This window comes from Lepisma saccharinum, chromosome 2, assembly GCF_977018435.1.
Source record: "Lepisma saccharinum chromosome 2, izLepSacc3.1, whole genome shotgun sequence".
NCBI lineage: Eukaryota > Metazoa > Arthropoda > Insecta > Zygentoma > Lepismatidae > Lepisma > Lepisma saccharinum.
The window spans coordinates 36,126,784-36,143,455 of record NC_139230.1 but is presented as its reverse complement, the minus strand read 5'-3'; the positions used below and the strand labels follow the sequence as shown (position 1 = coordinate 36,143,455).

Here is a 16,672-nt window from a genome sequence, read left to right as displayed (position 1 = left end):
ACATTTTTCGTGTCCCTTGGAGTTCGAATTAAAGAGAGTCCACTATATAACTGAAATATTCTTACGTATGCTTAAACTTTTTAAAATCAGAAATGCAAACGACGAATCTTTATATTTAACCTATTATTTTTAATAAGTTCTTCTTTCTTCATTTCGAAATTTGTAGGATGAAAATATCACAAACAATGGCATAAGGATAAAATATCGAAGGACGCTCATAATATGTTGGTGATTGGAAGGGGGGGGGGGCAAAAAATATCCTGCCTATAGCACCCAAATATCTAGCTACGGAGCTGAAGTATCAACTTTCATTATGATGAGCTATACTAATTTGTTAGTGCAAGCAAAACGAGCGTCACTTGTATTTACTTAAAGGATTGGGATTTTGAATTACATATTAGTTAATTTTTCTCATAATAATATGGCACAGTAGAGTAGAAAGTGTTAAAATATAAAGTTATATTGGACGAGTTCTGATTTACGTTAATAATATAACTGTTGATGCTGTAATCAAAATAGCAATTTGTTTTGAGGATAATAATTGCAAAACGTCTGAATGTTTTCTTCATGGTGAAATGGTATAATTAATAAAATTGTAATACATATTATTAGCGATAGAATTCAATACTGTCGAATATCATGGACATCAGATTCATCACGTATGCCAGGATTTGAATGTGATGATGCTTCATCGAAAATCAAAATAACCTTTCCAGGAGGCAAAGTGGAGTAGCAATTTCATGAAACCCTCATCTGGAAATAAACATTCGAGGGAGAAAACTCTCATTTTAGTGTATTTACTTAAAACACTATTAATAACAACAATAAAAATATATTATCACACAACTAATGGAACCAAGACGATTTTAATATCATATGTTATATTGTTTTTATTCTTTGGATGACTTCAAATATTATAGTTCCGAATAATACTTGTTATAATTCAAGGATAATTTTTAACTTTTAATTAATATACTAAAACTATGAAATATTCAATTATGTATTTACAAATATATCATCATGATTCGCATACAGTTCGAATATTTCAAGGTAACTAAGCATTTTCTTTATGTTTGTATATTTTTAATGTGTATCAAATGAAACAAATATAAATGTAAAACGGGCTTCCTTATATTGTTTCGCTTCTTCGTTTCAGAAACAAGAAGTAAAGTTGGAGAAGTTTCCAACTAAGAAGCTCTTCAGAGATAATCCGAAGATTCAAGATGCATGCCTCAGACTTCTGGAACTCACAACAAAAATCCTTGGTTTGGTCTTTTTCCTGTTCTCGGCGTACGCCTTGACAAGAGATGGCTTTCCTCGCAACCAAACTGATATCTTTGAAGATATAGATGTAAACATCATTTGCTTGGAAGTTGGAAATAACGACACAGACTCTAGCGATGGTAACAATGAGCCTTTGGGTAATTTCTACGCATCTGTTTTAATTGTTTTAATTTTTGAGGTAATGTTGTTTTACTTGCCTATTGCAATGATGCGCTACATTGATGATAACACAATCTCAGGTATGATTCAAAAATTGAAAAGTTCTTCAGGTGACTCATTCAACATGTCCAAAATTGTGGAGCGTTTTGTCTTAAATAAGCGTGAATGTCACTACATTGGGAAACTATACCTGTGTGTCCACTTTCAAAACGTGTCAGTGTCTATAAGTGCCATGCTTTTCATGAAGCTGTTATTCAGAGCAGCCGCTATTCTAGTCCTCGGTGTTGACCAACCTCAATTCTTCGATATGACTAACAAGGACTATGAAAACGCAGTTTCACTTTTCTTTCCAAGCTTTCTTACTTGCAATGATGACATTTGCGGCCAGGGAATGAGATCATTCTGCCATAGCATGATGAATGTGATATGGGCTGACTTCTTCTTGATCATTTTTGTTTGGTTTTATTGTCTCATTCTGATCAACATCATTCGCGTGGCATGGGATCTAACGATGTGCGTGTCTCTATATATGCGTGAGCTGAACTTCCGCTGTAAAGTTCCTGATTTGAGCGAGGCGGATGCACGAAATCTGGCACATTTCTTGAATTATGATGAGTATATCTTTGTCGGATTTGTATTCCAGAATATGCATTCCGATTTTAAAGGACCCTTTGCCAAAGCACTGACTAATGCCTTGGATGGTCGTGAAAGCACTGCTGGCGACTGTTGCATTTCAATCGATCCAGAGATAACAGTTGTGAAGGCCTAAACAATCTAAAATTATGATGAGCTCCACATAGCTTCCTTCCTCTATTCTCCTCAATCTTCAGCCTTCTTCAATTCTGTTCATATATCATCATCATTCTCTAAAATGATATATTATCACTGGCAACTGGGGTAAAATTGTTCATGTGTAGTGACCCACACAAATCTAGAGATAAAGAAAATATGTGAGCATTGGTGATGTGTATTAAAATAATTATTCGTGTTCTCCATACATAAGATTTGATCTGATTATATATTTGTTTATATGCATGAAATAAGAATTATGGAGATAAGAGATATGAGCTCGAGCATTCACACACGCAAGGAGGCTTTCATTTTTTGTCATGCCATATAATAATGCATGGATTAGGTCTTTTGTAACATAAAAGCTACATTGTGGGATGATGTCAGTGATATTTCTGTCAGTTTTTTTTATGAAATTTCGTATTAATAGTTTTAAAATTATGTTCTGTAATTATAACATTTCTCGAAGGAACTGTGATATATGGTGGTAATCGTTAAAACAGTGAAGATTTGTTTATTTACACTACATAGAAAACAATTTCCTTTTACATGTATATTCCAACTATTATACTTCAATTCATTTATCATCAATCATCATTATTCTCTAAGCTTATATACTATCACTGGCAACTGCCGTAAAATTGTTCATATATAGTGACCTCACCAATCTAAAGATGAAGAAAATACGTGAGCATTTGTGATGTGTATTACAACAATTATTCGTGTTCTCCATACATAAAATTTGATCTGGTTTTATATTTGTTTATATGCATGAAATAAGAATTATGGAGATAAGAGATACGAGCTCGCGAATGTACACATGCAAGAAGGCTTTCATTTTATGTTTTCCATACATAAGATTTGATCTGATTTTATCTTTGTTTATATGCATTAAATGAGAATTATGGAGATAACAGATATGAGCTCGCGCATGCACACACGCAAGAAGGCTTTCATTTTTTCATGCCACATAGTAATGTATGAATTAGGTATTTTTTGTAACATGAAAGTTCTACCTTGTGGAATGATGTCAATGATATTTCTGTCGTTTTGTTGATGAATTTTCGTATTACCAGTTTTAAAAGGACGTTCTGTAATTATAACATTTTTCGAAGGAACTGTGATATATGGTGGTAATCGTTATAAAAGTAAAGGTTTGTTTCTTTACATAAAAACTATTTGTTTCTTATTCCTACTTTAATGCAGAAATATCCGTTGGGGTACTTTGATGATTTCACTCTGATTCATTTATCATCCATCATCTTTATTCTCTAAGCTTATGTACTATCACTGGCAACTGCGGTAAAATTGTTGATATGTAGTGACCCCCACAAATCTAAAGTTGAAGAAGACACGTGAGCATTTGTGATGTGTAGTACAACAATTATTCGTGTTCTCTATACATAAGATTTGATCTGATTTTATCTTTGTTTATATGCATGAAATAAGAATTATGGAGATAAGAGATACGAGCTCGCGCATTCACACACGCAAGGAGGCTTTCATTTTTTGTCATGCCATATAATAATGCATGGATTAGGTCTTTTGTAACATGAAAGCTACATTGTGGGATGATGTCAGTGATATTTCTGTCAGTTTTTTTTTTATGAATTTTCGTATTAATAGTTTTAAAACTATGTTCTGTAATTATAACATTTCTCGAAGGATGTGTGATATATGGTGGTAATCGTTAAAACAGTGAAGATTTGTTTATATACACTACATAAAAAACAATTTGCTTTTACATGTATATTCGTACTATTATGCAGAAATATCCATTAAGGTACTTTGATTCATTTATCATCCATCATCATTATTCTCTAAGCTTATATACTATCACAGGCAACTGCGGTAAAATTGTTCACCAATCTAAAGATGAAGAAAATACGTGAGCATTTGTGATGTGTATTACAACAATTATTCGTGTTCTCCATACGTAAGATTTGATCTGGTTTTATACTTGTTTATATGCATGAAATAAGAATTATGGAGATAAGAGATACGAGCTCGCGAATGTACACATGCAAGAAGGCTTTCATTTTATGTTTTCCATACATAAGATTTGATCTGATTTTATCTTTGTTTATATGCATTAAATGAGAATTATGGAGATAACAGATATGAGCTCGCGCATGCACACACGCAAGAAGGCTTTCATTTTTTCATGCCACATAGTAATGTATGAATTAGGTATTTTTTGTAACATGAAAGTTCTACCTTGTGGAATGATGTCAATGATATTTCTGTCGTTTTGTTGATGAATTTTCGTATTACCAGTTTTAAAAGGACGTTCTGTAATTATAACATTTTTCGAAGGAACTGTGATATATGGTGGTAATCGTTATAAAAGTAAAGGTTTGTTTCTTTACATAAAAACTATTTGTTTCTTATTCCTACTTTAATGCAGAAATATCCGTTGGGGTACTTTGATGATTTCACTCTGATTCATTTATCATCCATCATCTTTATTCTCTAAGCTTATGTACTATCACTGGCAACTGCGGTAAAATTGTTGATATGTAGTGACCCCCACAAATCTAAAGTTGAAGAAGACACGTGAGCATTTGTGATGTGTAATACAACAATTATTCGTGTTCTCTATACATAAGATTTGATCTTATTTTATCTTTGTTTATATGCATGAAATAAGAATTATGGAGATAAGAGATACGAGCTTGCGCATTCACACACGCAAGGAGGCTTTCATTTTTTGTCATGCCATATAATAGTGCATGGATTAGGTCTTTTGTAACATGAAAGCTACATTGTGGGATGATGTCAGTGATATTTCTGTCAGTTTTTTTTATGAATTTTCGTATTAATAGTTTTAAAACTATGTTCTGTAATTATAACATTTCTCGAAGGATGTGTGATATATGGTGGTAATCGTTAAAACAGTGAAGATTTGTTTATATACACTACATAAAAAACAATTTGCTTTTACATGTATATTCGTACTATTATGCAGAAATATCCATTAAAATAGGCTACTTTGATTCATTTATCATCCATCATCATTATTCTCTAAGCTTATATACTATCACTGGTAACTGTGGTAAAATTGTTCATATGTAGTGACCTCACCAATCTAAAGAAGAAGAAAATACGTGAGCATTTGTGATGTGTATTACAACAATTATTCGTGTTCTCCATACATAAGATTTGATCTGATTTTATCTTTGTTTATATGCATGAAATAAGGATTATGGAGATAAGAGATACGAGCTCGCGCATGCACACACGTAAGGAGGCTCTCATTTTTTGTCATGCCATATAATAATGCATGGATTAGGTCTTTTGTAACATGAAAGCTACATTGTGGGATGATGTCAGTGATATTTCTGTCAGTTTTTTTTATGAATTTTCGTATTAATAGTTTTAAAACTGAGTTCTGTAATTATAACATTTCTCGAAGGATCTGTGATATATGGTGGTAATCGTTAAAACAGTGAAGATTTTTTTTATTTACACTACGTAAAAAACAATTTGCTTTTACATGTATATTCGTACTATTATGCAGAAATATCCATTAAGGTACTTTGATTCATTTATCATCCATCATCATTATTCTCTAAGCTTATATACTATCACAAGCAACTACGGTAAAATTGTTCACCAATCTAAAGATGAAGAAAATATGTGAGCAGTTGTGATGTGTATTACAACAATTATTCGTGTTCTCCATACATAAGATTTGATCTGATTTTATCTTTGTTTATATGCATTAAATAAGAATTATGGAGATAAGAGATACGAGCTCGCGCATTCACACACGCAAGGAGGCTTTCATTTTTTGTCATGCCATATAATAATGCATGGATTAGGTCTTTTGTAACATGAAAGCTACATTGTGGGATGATGTCAGTGATATTTTTGTCAGTTTTTTTTATGAATTTTCGTATTAATAGTTTTAAAACTATGTTCTGTAATTATAACATTTCTCGAAGGATGTGTGATATATGGTGGTAATCGTTAAAACAGTGAAGATTTGTTTATATACACTACATAAAAAACAATTTGCTTTTACATGTATATTCGTACTATTATGCAGAAATATCCATTAAGATAGGCTACTTTGATTCATTTATCATTCATCATCATTATTCTCTAAGCTTATATACTATCACAGGCAACTGCGGTAAAATTGTTCACCAATCTAAAGATGAAGAAAATACGTGAGCATTTGTGATGTGTATTACAACAATTATTCGTGTTCTCCATACATAAGATTTGATCTGATTTTATCTTTGTTTATATGCATGAAATAAGAATTATGGAGATAAGAGATACGAGCTCGCTCATGCACACACGCAAGCAGGCTTTCATTTTTTCATGCCACATAGTAATGTATGAATTAGGTATTTTTTGTAACATGAATGTTCTACCTTGTGGGATGATGTCAATGATATTTCTGTCGTTTTGTTGATGAATTTTCGTATTACCGGTTTTAAAAGGACGTTCTGTAATTATAACATTTTTCGAAGGAACTGTGATATATGGTGGTAATAGTTATCAAAGTAAAGGTTTGTTTCTTTACATAAAAACTATTTGTTTTTTATTCCTACTTTAATGCAGAAATATCTATTGGGGTACTTTGATGATTTCACTTTGATTCATTTATCATCCATCATCATCATTCTCAAAACTGATATATTATCACTGGCAATTTAGGTAAACTTGTTCTGTTGTAGTGACCCCCACAAATCTAGATAGAAAACATACGTCATGTGTGTTACAACAATTATGCGCGTTCTTCATTCAAAAGATTTGATCTGATTTTATCTTTGATTATATACATGAAATCAGAATTATGGAGAAGAGTTACGAACTCGCACATACACACACGCAAGCAAGGAGGGTTTCATGTTTTTATCACCATGTAATAATGCATGAAATAGGTCTTTCGTAACATGAAAGCTCTACATTGTGGGATAATGTCAGTGATATTTATGTCGTTTTTTTGAATTTTCGTATTAGCAGGTTTAAAACGATGTCCTGAAATTATAACATATTTTGCGAAGGAACTGTGATATCAGCTGGTAATCGAAACAAACCTTCAATGTTTTAAACTAAATTATTTGCTATTATTTGCCTACTATTATGCAGAAATTTCCATTATGATACTTTGATAATATTACTTTCATTCGTTTCCTAGTAACTATTTGACAACAGTGTGAAAAATCAAATATTCAATATTTCGTCTGTATCTGTTTTAGTTTGTTCTTGAATTATGTAAATGGTCTTCATATTTCCAACTAACTGTTTGGTAGCAGTGTGAATAATAAAATATTCAATATTTTGTGTTTCAACTGCTCTAGTATGTTCTTTAGTTCTGTAAATGTTCTTCATGATCAGGGTTAACTATTTGGCAACAGTATTAAAAATCAAATATTCAATATTTTTTCTGTATCTTTTTTAGTTTGTTCTTTAGTTCTGTCAGTGGTATTAATGTTCAGTAGTAACTATTTGGTAACAGTGTGAAAAAACAAATATTCACCATTTTTTCTCTAAATCTACTTTGATTTCATGTTAAATTTTTCGAGTTTTTCCACTATTTCTTACTTTCTATTCGTATCTAATTTTCAGAATCTGATTCTGTGTCCGTCCTCAGGGTTGTGTATTTGCGTCTAACACTTCATCTGTCCGTAGTCCCCGAACACAAGGTGTGTTTGGTACAGGCATCAATATGCGTGTAGGATGTGAAATAAACCGAGTGCCTAGGAGGATTATTATCGGTGGCCGAAGCCGCACTTCGTTTAACGGTTTGAATAAGAACTGTTTTTGTATGCACAGTGGCAGGAAGGGTTATCTTTGCGGCGGCCCAGGCTCCACCTTGTCAGATAGGTTTGGGGTTGTTGGCCAGGTCAGTGATCAAACTTAGATTATCAAGTTGATCACTTCAAGTGCCAACAACCCCAAACTTATCTGACAAGGTGGAGCCTGAGACAATGCAAACAAAGATAATCCTCCCTGGCATTGTACGTACACAAACAGGACTTACTCAAACCATTAGACGAGGTAAAGCATCGGCTACCGATAAATAATCCTTCAAGCACTCGGTTCATTTCACACCAAACACTAGAACCACGCATATTGACACCTCCTCAAACACACCCTGTGTTCGGGGACTGCAGACAGATGAACTGTTTGACGTAAATACACAACCCTGAGGACAGAGACAGAATCAGTCTCCGAATCGTAGGTGCGAATAGAAAGTAAGAAACAGTTTCAAAAACTAAAAAAAATCAACATAAATCAATCTCCTCCTTCAGTTCGTTCTTTAATTCTGTCAATGTTCTTAACGTTCAGGAGTAGCTAACTATTAAATCAAATATTTAATATTTTGTCTGCATCTACTTTGGTTTGTTCTTTATTTCTGTCAATGTTCTTGAAGTTCAGACGTAACTGTTTGGTAACAGTGTGAAAAATCAAATATTCAATATTTTCTTCTGTATCTGCTTTAGTTTGTTCTTTAGTTCTGACAATGTTCTTGATGTATACAAAAAAAGTACTAATAAAATGGAGAAAAGCTTATACTGAAGTTCTTTTACCTAAAATTAATATCCTATTTTGAATAATACTTTAGTTAAAATTGTTCGTTTTAAATACTAATGTTAATGAAAAATGGAGACTGTGATGCTAACAGTTTCCTCAAATCAATGATTACTTCTAAAATTTCTAGAGGCCACTTAATATACAGAGGCTAATCGGAACTTGAGCTACAAGGTAATGAAGAATTTCGCATATTTTTCATGCTTCATATCATTGTGTGTAGAAAATTAGATTCGTGTGGACTTAGTTTTTGTGTATAGAGTTATGAACATAATCAATATGTAAATACCATTTGATAATTTTTTTCTGATTTCTTAGTTTGATATTTGAAACTAAACTCACTTGGTACGTACTCACCTACACCATCACTTATTTAGTTAATGAATAATGCAATCTAAATCTCAGACATAATACCTCTCAAAGTACTCATTTTGTACTTTAAGTACACTCAGAAGAAAATTGCCTTTCTCTTGGAATCATAAATACGAATTTTAGAACGTGTTTTTATAATTTTTGAGTCATCCAATAATTGATAATGGTAATAATCAAGAGGCATTACACAATGCAAGACTGTTTTTCATGATAGGATTTAAATACGGAGAAACTAGTACTCACTTTTATCTGCGAAGCTGTTTTTTCTTCTTTTTCGATTAATTTCAGTGGCCACTGCCACCATCCTCGTTGGAACTTGCTGCGCTGTTGCAGACGACACACCAAGACGCACGGCGCACCTAACAGCGCACCTAGCGGCAGCCAGAGAACTACGAACAAAAGACGCACGCCAAGCAACAGCGCAGCAAGTTCCAACGAGGATGGTGGCAGTGGCCACTGAAATTAATCGAAAAAGAAGAAAAACCAGCTTCGCGGATAAAAGTGAGTACTAGTTTCTCCGTATTTATATACTAACGCGTCTCTCTTTTCCCAATTATGAATAGGATTTAAGTTGTAGAAGTATCTGTATGTTTGACAAAATGCTCCTGACAACGACAATATTTCTCCTGAGTGTACAACCTACTATACTCACACATAAAATTTACAGAACAATGCAGTAAAATCAACAGTAAAACAAAATTAATAAAATTCAACTATTGGAATGTAATATTAAGGCAAAGTAGAGGAATTGAATATTTATCATGAAAAATTGATTGATTGATTTAGTTTATTTTACTTCGCGTTTTGTGCCTCTTGGCTAATTTGCGAAGATGGGGATGAGTGATGAAATGATGAAATTGATGAATGGACATTCACAAACAACCAAGCCCGACCGGGATTCGAACGCGGGACCCTTGGCGTCGCAGCGCGATGTGTTAACCACTCGGCCACAGGGTCGGGCTTATCATGAAAAACACGAAACAAATCACATGAAGTGAACTTTTGAAAATCTGATAAGAAATCTAGTGTTTAGAATTTTCACGATAAGGTTTGTTAAAAGGACCTGAGCAGAACTGATGAAGAAAAGGACGACTGGAGACCGGAGCTGAAGGACTCTCAGCTTGACAGTGTACTGCGAGAAACACAGGTTTGTTATACACTTGATCTTCGTGCCTACTTTTCAGAATTTAGCCATGGAAAGCTGAAATAACTTCAGATCAAAATTATCTACTCCTAATTTCCTTGCCCATATATTCTTCCTTGTATAAATTCCAAGAGAGGATTGATGAAAGTAATTTCTTATTTTGACCTACATAGGGTATTTTCAATCTCAATTGGCACACCACTGACCACTTTATTATTATTATTATTATTATTAAGCCAAACTTCCAGACAGTTGCACTTATAAGTTGCTAGTTCCAAATATGCATTATTGGAATGCTGTCAAGTTTGTTTCAATGTGGAGTACCAATTTTTGTTCGATCATTTCAAAGCTTTTCGAAAATTTTATTTACTCATGTTAGTTCTTTTCATTCTACCTTAATTATTTTAATAAGAGTACGGGTTACAATTTGGGGACTGTGTGCAAGAACAAAGCAAGCCATGAAAACAAGTTTCGAACAATAAGTGGAGGACGGTGAAGAACCTCCCTACGTATTTCTTTCGTTCGTACAATGAATAACAAGACAAATATTTGGTTGCTGCATTTTTTGCTTGATTGCTTGATTTGCTTTATTTTACTTCGCCTTTTGTTCTACTTATGGCAAATTTGCAAAGATGTGTATGAGTGATGACATGATGAAATTGATGAATGGACATTCACAAGAAAATAGTAAATTGGCTTGCCTTGTCATTGCAAAACAGTACAATATAACTGTACAAGTTTTAGTATTTTTACTGAAAGTTCAACATAATTTGTGGTCTCGTCCTTTTACAAAAACAAAACTGAATTTCAAATAATTTTCTTAAGGAAAGATGTGACAGAAACTTGCATGACGTATATAGGTTCAATGTTGGGTTTGAGATGTATAAAGGTATCTTAACTTTCAGTTTTTCCAACATTTTGGAACCGATATATTATTTGTTGTTAGACCATATAAATTTGTGCATTTGGCAGTGTATAAGTTCTCTTTGTGTAGTAGGTTTAAAAATAAATTGTAAGTTTAATGAAGATATTGCAGAAAGAGAAAGAAAAGAGATATTGTTTTAAAAAAATCTGCAAGTGAACCATATATTACTTCAAAACTGGACTTTTTTAGACACTAAGAATGCAAAGCTGATATTTGATCAATAAGAGCAATGGAAATAGAATACTTCGATAAATACTTGTTCAACTAAAATCTGTAAGTAATGGAATTGTTCTGATGGTGGCACAAATGTTTTCATCAGATTAAATTGTGGTGTTGCTTCAAATCTGTAAGATCAAAAACTTAAAATGCAGCTGCATTTTCAACATTGCCTTGAAAGCAAAGTCTCTTACTAAAGTTTTTGAGCTTACTTCACAGAGATTAATTGGGATTTTTGGGCAAGATCTTTTTCCATGTTCCTAATTTAAATATGCACACAACAACATATCAAACACGAGTTAGTCAAATTACATAAAAATAGACACAGAAGTACATACAAGAAAGAATAATATCAAATTTCCTTAGGGGGTTGTTGAGAATACTAACTGAAATTAATAAAAACTCATAATCTGGCAGAGATTTACACTAAACAACCTAGGTTACTTCATCTGTGTATAAAGTAGACTTAAGTCAAAACAGATTTACTTTTAAAAGAAAGTATCCACAGTTTCGAGAGAAATTATCCGAGCAATTAAACTAATGAACCACTAATTACAAGATGATAGACCTAACCACTACACTATCGATATGTTTTTTTGTTGTTGACTGTTAAAATAAGTAGTAAATATAATTATCGGATTTATAACTCGATTAAGAACATGAATATTTTGTAACTGGAAATAGACCTTACACGTAAGAATATCAAAGGAATTTTAATATATTTCTTGTGATTCTCAACACAATAAAATACACTTACGACTGCGTGGACTACAGTTAATAAAGTTATCTAAATATTTATTGTAGTTAGATTTTTCTACATAAACTTATCTACATAACTTCCTTTGTCATTTTAAATACTTCGAACAAGTGAGGAAATTTCATGTCGTTACTATGCATCTATAACATCAAAGTAAGTATATAATATAGTTGAGAAAGTAGCGCAGTCTTCCCTCCCGAAGCTGAAAAAAGAGGGCCGTGGGCGGTCCCAACCCTGACGTCACTCACGGGACAGATGTGACGCTGTCACTGACCTTTCCGCTTGTTATAGGATCTGCATTTGTGTGAGGGAACGTGAAAGTGCCTTGTGTTTCCTTTTTCTGTAGCTCTTGTGTGATAAGATAATTTTTGCCAACAACAATAACATTTCAGGAAAATGCCGCGCACTTGTGCTGTTGCTTTGTGCCCGAACAACGCAAGAAATACAGTAGGGCAGGCACGTATCCAAGCAAAAGTTTTCGGCTTAAACTAGATCAAATTAGGATTTTGGTTTCTTGTGGTGTGAAATAAGATAATGTGACGATAATTTAAGGAGAGAAATAATTATCAAGGCAAGACGGAGAATGTTCTTTAACCCTGTTATTGATAATAGCACGCATCCAAAGTGGGGTATAGGGGCTTGACCCTCCCCCCTCTACAGGAAATTTTTCAGTTTACATTAGATAAAATTAGGCTTTCGGCTTCGTCAATAATATGACAATAATTTAAGGAGAGAAATAATTACCGAGAAAAGACTGAGAATGTTCTATAACCCTGTTATTGTTACTAGCGCGTATCCAAGATGGGGATCAGGTGGCTCGAGTCCCATCAGGTATATTTTCAGTTTGCACTACATAAAATTACGTTTTTATCTTCTTGAATAATGTGACGATAATTTAAGGAGAGAAATACTTATGAAAGCAAGACGGAGAATTACCCTGTTGTTGATAATATTGCACGTAAACTTTACTTGAGATTTCAGTGTTGTCGCAGTGAACTTGAGCGCTCTGTAGAGACTTGTCAGCATTTGGAAGCTGCACAAGAAAAGTAGCGCCACACGTAGAGCGACTCCTTGTAATCTAATCTCTGGAAGGCTCGAGAGGGGATGTTCTTGAATAAGATGAGTCGAACTACTGGCAATATATATGAATCGTTTATCTGCGGAACATTCTAGAATATAATGAGGATATAAATATGCGTTAATTAGAACCATTCCTAAATAGATATTCTTTGATCGGACCTTGGATCCAATGAGAAAAATGGCGTTGTCTCTGACTTCATTTCCTTTTAAGCGTTCAATTCAAGGACTTGTTCATGATTTATTTGATCGTGTACAATGCGCTTTACTTCAGTCTCCAATACGAAATCATAAAAACTTCTGGTGACTTGATTTAAAAAAAAAACGTGTTCGAGATAACGAGTGGCGTTCCCAGGATTTTCGGAAGGGAGAGTGGTTACATATACTATTTTTGGTGGTCAGTCCTCATTTTGCCATCTTTTCCTGTCTTTGACGTTCAAATGGGGCCATGACCCCACCAACCCTCCCTTGGGCACATCACTGGAGATATTTAAGTAAGCATTTAATCATATTGGGAGACAAAACATTAGATGTGTTGGGAACGGAAGGGTTTTCACTGTACATTAATTGTTTCGCGATCCAGCTGTATTCTAGAAGACTTCCTTTAATTGCTTCGTGCTGATGTGTGAGAAGACTGCGGAAGCTGTGACAGACAATTTTTAACACTTGCGAGTGCTTAGGCCTGAATATGAACAATTTGGTGGGTTTCTGCTTTTATAAGAGCTGCAAACATGGGAGAACAAGACACATTAGTAGTGTTCAGGCTCGAATCAGAGAGAAATATTCGAGAACTGTCTGTGTCCAGTTCGCAGCCCACAGCTTGAATCTCGCGTTGGCGAGTGGATTGTCCATCTCGTGTATGTGTAACAGCTTCGTAAAAGCACTTTTGGTACACAGATGGTTTGATCCTGATCAGAAGAAATTGACAAACACACATACTGAGATGGTTCCTGCACACAAAGTTATAGCATGGAAATAGAGGAGTCGAGTGGTAAAAAATGTCCCGATTTCACGTTCTGATTAAAATGAGAGCCTTAAACAGTGGCGACGATTTAGGGGATAGTTGCTCCCCATTTTCTTGCCTCCACACTATGTCCTCTTAATGCTAAGCCTTGTCTACCAAGAGAAAGTAAACTTTCCTTGCAAACCCACCCCGTTTTAGAACCAAATTTCCACCACTGACCTTAAACATACAATACCCCTTAAAATATGGTGTTCACCCACCTCCCCGAAAGGAATTCCTGGGTACCTGCCTGGGTGTAAGCTATTTTTCGTTCCTAAAGGATCCGATTACATGCAAGATGTGGGTTTCAAAGTGAAGAGGTTAGATCCTGTTAACACCAAAACAGCGACAGTGTGCTCATCGAATTTTCTGGATAACGATTACGAACGGAACTTAAAAGCAGAACTGCTGAGTATTATTACCTGCAGACCGCAGCTTAATAGAAACGCTGTACCATGTTTAAATTTGCGTAGTTGTGTGGTGAATTGTAGTAGTGTTCAACAGTCAAATTACATAATTGATCGGAGTGGACGTGCCAATAAACGTCAGATTCGAAAGAGAGCAGTGGAAAGACTTGAAGAGTTGTCTCCTCGCAAAAGAATTTGCATGGCACATAATTCAGAGACTTTGAGTACTGGAAATATACCCAATATAACCCAATCTCCAACAAGATAAGTGTGTTAGAAACTCTGAAAAAGAAATTAAAATGTGCTGAAGAACAAATAAAGAAACTGCAGACACTACAGGATGAAAGTGCTAAAAAAGCAACTTTTGGATTATAAAACATGAAATTGTAATTTCTCGGCCCCAGTGATTTATCCAACAACTTTGCCCTACCACCCCACACAATGTTTTAAAAAGGACAACTTTGTGGTCATTTCGGCTCTAAGTATAACTTTTCACCCCCATAAACAAAAACTTACACCACTCAAATAGAAAATTCTGAAGAAACCTCTGCTCCACCTCCGAGCCAGCTTTCCCGCTTTTCATTACATGTAATTCTATTAATAGTTAACTTTCAGCGACACAGTTTACTACGTAGATATAGTCTGCTCTATACATATACATTTACTTATACACACACGCCAGAACGTTCATTCGATTTTTAAAACAAATTTATTTCCGAAAACACGGAAGAAGTGTGAATTCCTATGCCGCTGCTGGTGCTCGTCTTTGACATGTCCCTTGGCTGACGTCATCCGTGGAGGTTTACGAATGGTTCCGAACTTTTCCGAACGCCAGACTGCACCTCCCTGTATAACACCGTGCTGGCCTACTAGGGCGACTGTCTCGAATTTCATTCTTGAGATGGGTGAAGCCAGGTGGAAATTATTCCGACAATATTTGTCCATAAAAGCTCCGATCGTTACCCAGCCTCTCATCCTCTGGGCGAGAGGCAACAGGAGCGTGATGCTGAACACATCACACGTGGCCAAGATCGAGGATGTGTGGGATCCCACATTCACCCTTATGTTCCTTCATGGTACGGTGAAAATCACAGGAGGAAGGTTTCCTTTGCATCTAAATTTATATTTATACTCCGTCCCTGCTAACTATGGAGCAGGCAAACGAAAGCAAGTCTCTGCGCAAGTAGTGACGCGAGACGGCTCCACCAATGAACACGTGAGAGGAACGGAATTGCGTGGAGTGGGGAAAGCGACTGCAGTTACCAGCCTGCACATCAGTGTCTACTGTTTCGCTCTGGCCAATAGATTTCTCTCGTTTCTCTGACGCTATGCGCGGCCTTGCTCTATAGTTAGCTGGGACAGGGTATAGATGGCTGATAAACATCACATAAACAATGAGCGATGAAATGATGAAATTGATAAATGGACATTTACAAACAACCACGCCCGAGCGGGATTCTAACCCGGGACCCGTAGCATCCCAGCGCGATGTGCTAACCACTAACTTAAAACTAGACTCACGAAATTGTTTTTCCTTGATTTTTAAAGAATAGTTCCATAAGCAGCAAACCTGTTAACACCATGTCCATTAATTTTGCGAGCCAAAACTCAAATGTAATACTTCTAAAGTACTCTTTTTTGGATTGTGCACAACAGATTTTCTCCCTTATTGTACTACATCATTCAAATAATAAAGTTTAAAAAAAGTCATAAATATACATGGTGACGGGTAAAATTCAATAATTATAAACAAATATTTATCACATGTTCTCCAAATCACAGAACATAGGTAGAGAGCTTCTAAAAGAGTGAATAATCTAAAGAATGTTAAGATTTCCCATTTCCGTTCTATCAAGTAAGATATGTTAAAAGACCTGAGCAGGACAGCCCGTTACGATGCTAGGGGTCCGGGTTATAATCCCTGCTAGGGAATTGGTGTTCTTTGTGTGTCCCTGCATCAATTTCATCATATCATCACATCTTCAAC

At 34.8% G+C, this 16,672-nt stretch overlaps 1 protein-coding gene across 1 annotated transcript in view; it reads left to right on the top strand.

The window, feature by feature from the left end:
- The window catches only part of LOC145984399 (uncharacterized), a 58,370-nt gene extending 50,341 nt beyond the window's left edge, over window positions 1-8,029 (top strand). Inside the window, exon 3 of the mRNA XM_083118060.1 lies at window positions 1,157-8,029. Coding sequence (XP_082974186.1) covers window positions 1,157-2,212 — 1,056 coding nt within the window. The 3' untranslated portion in view covers window positions 2,213-8,029. The remainder of the gene's footprint in view (window positions 1-1,156) is intronic.
- Window positions 8,030-16,672: the final 8,643 nt, after the last annotated feature.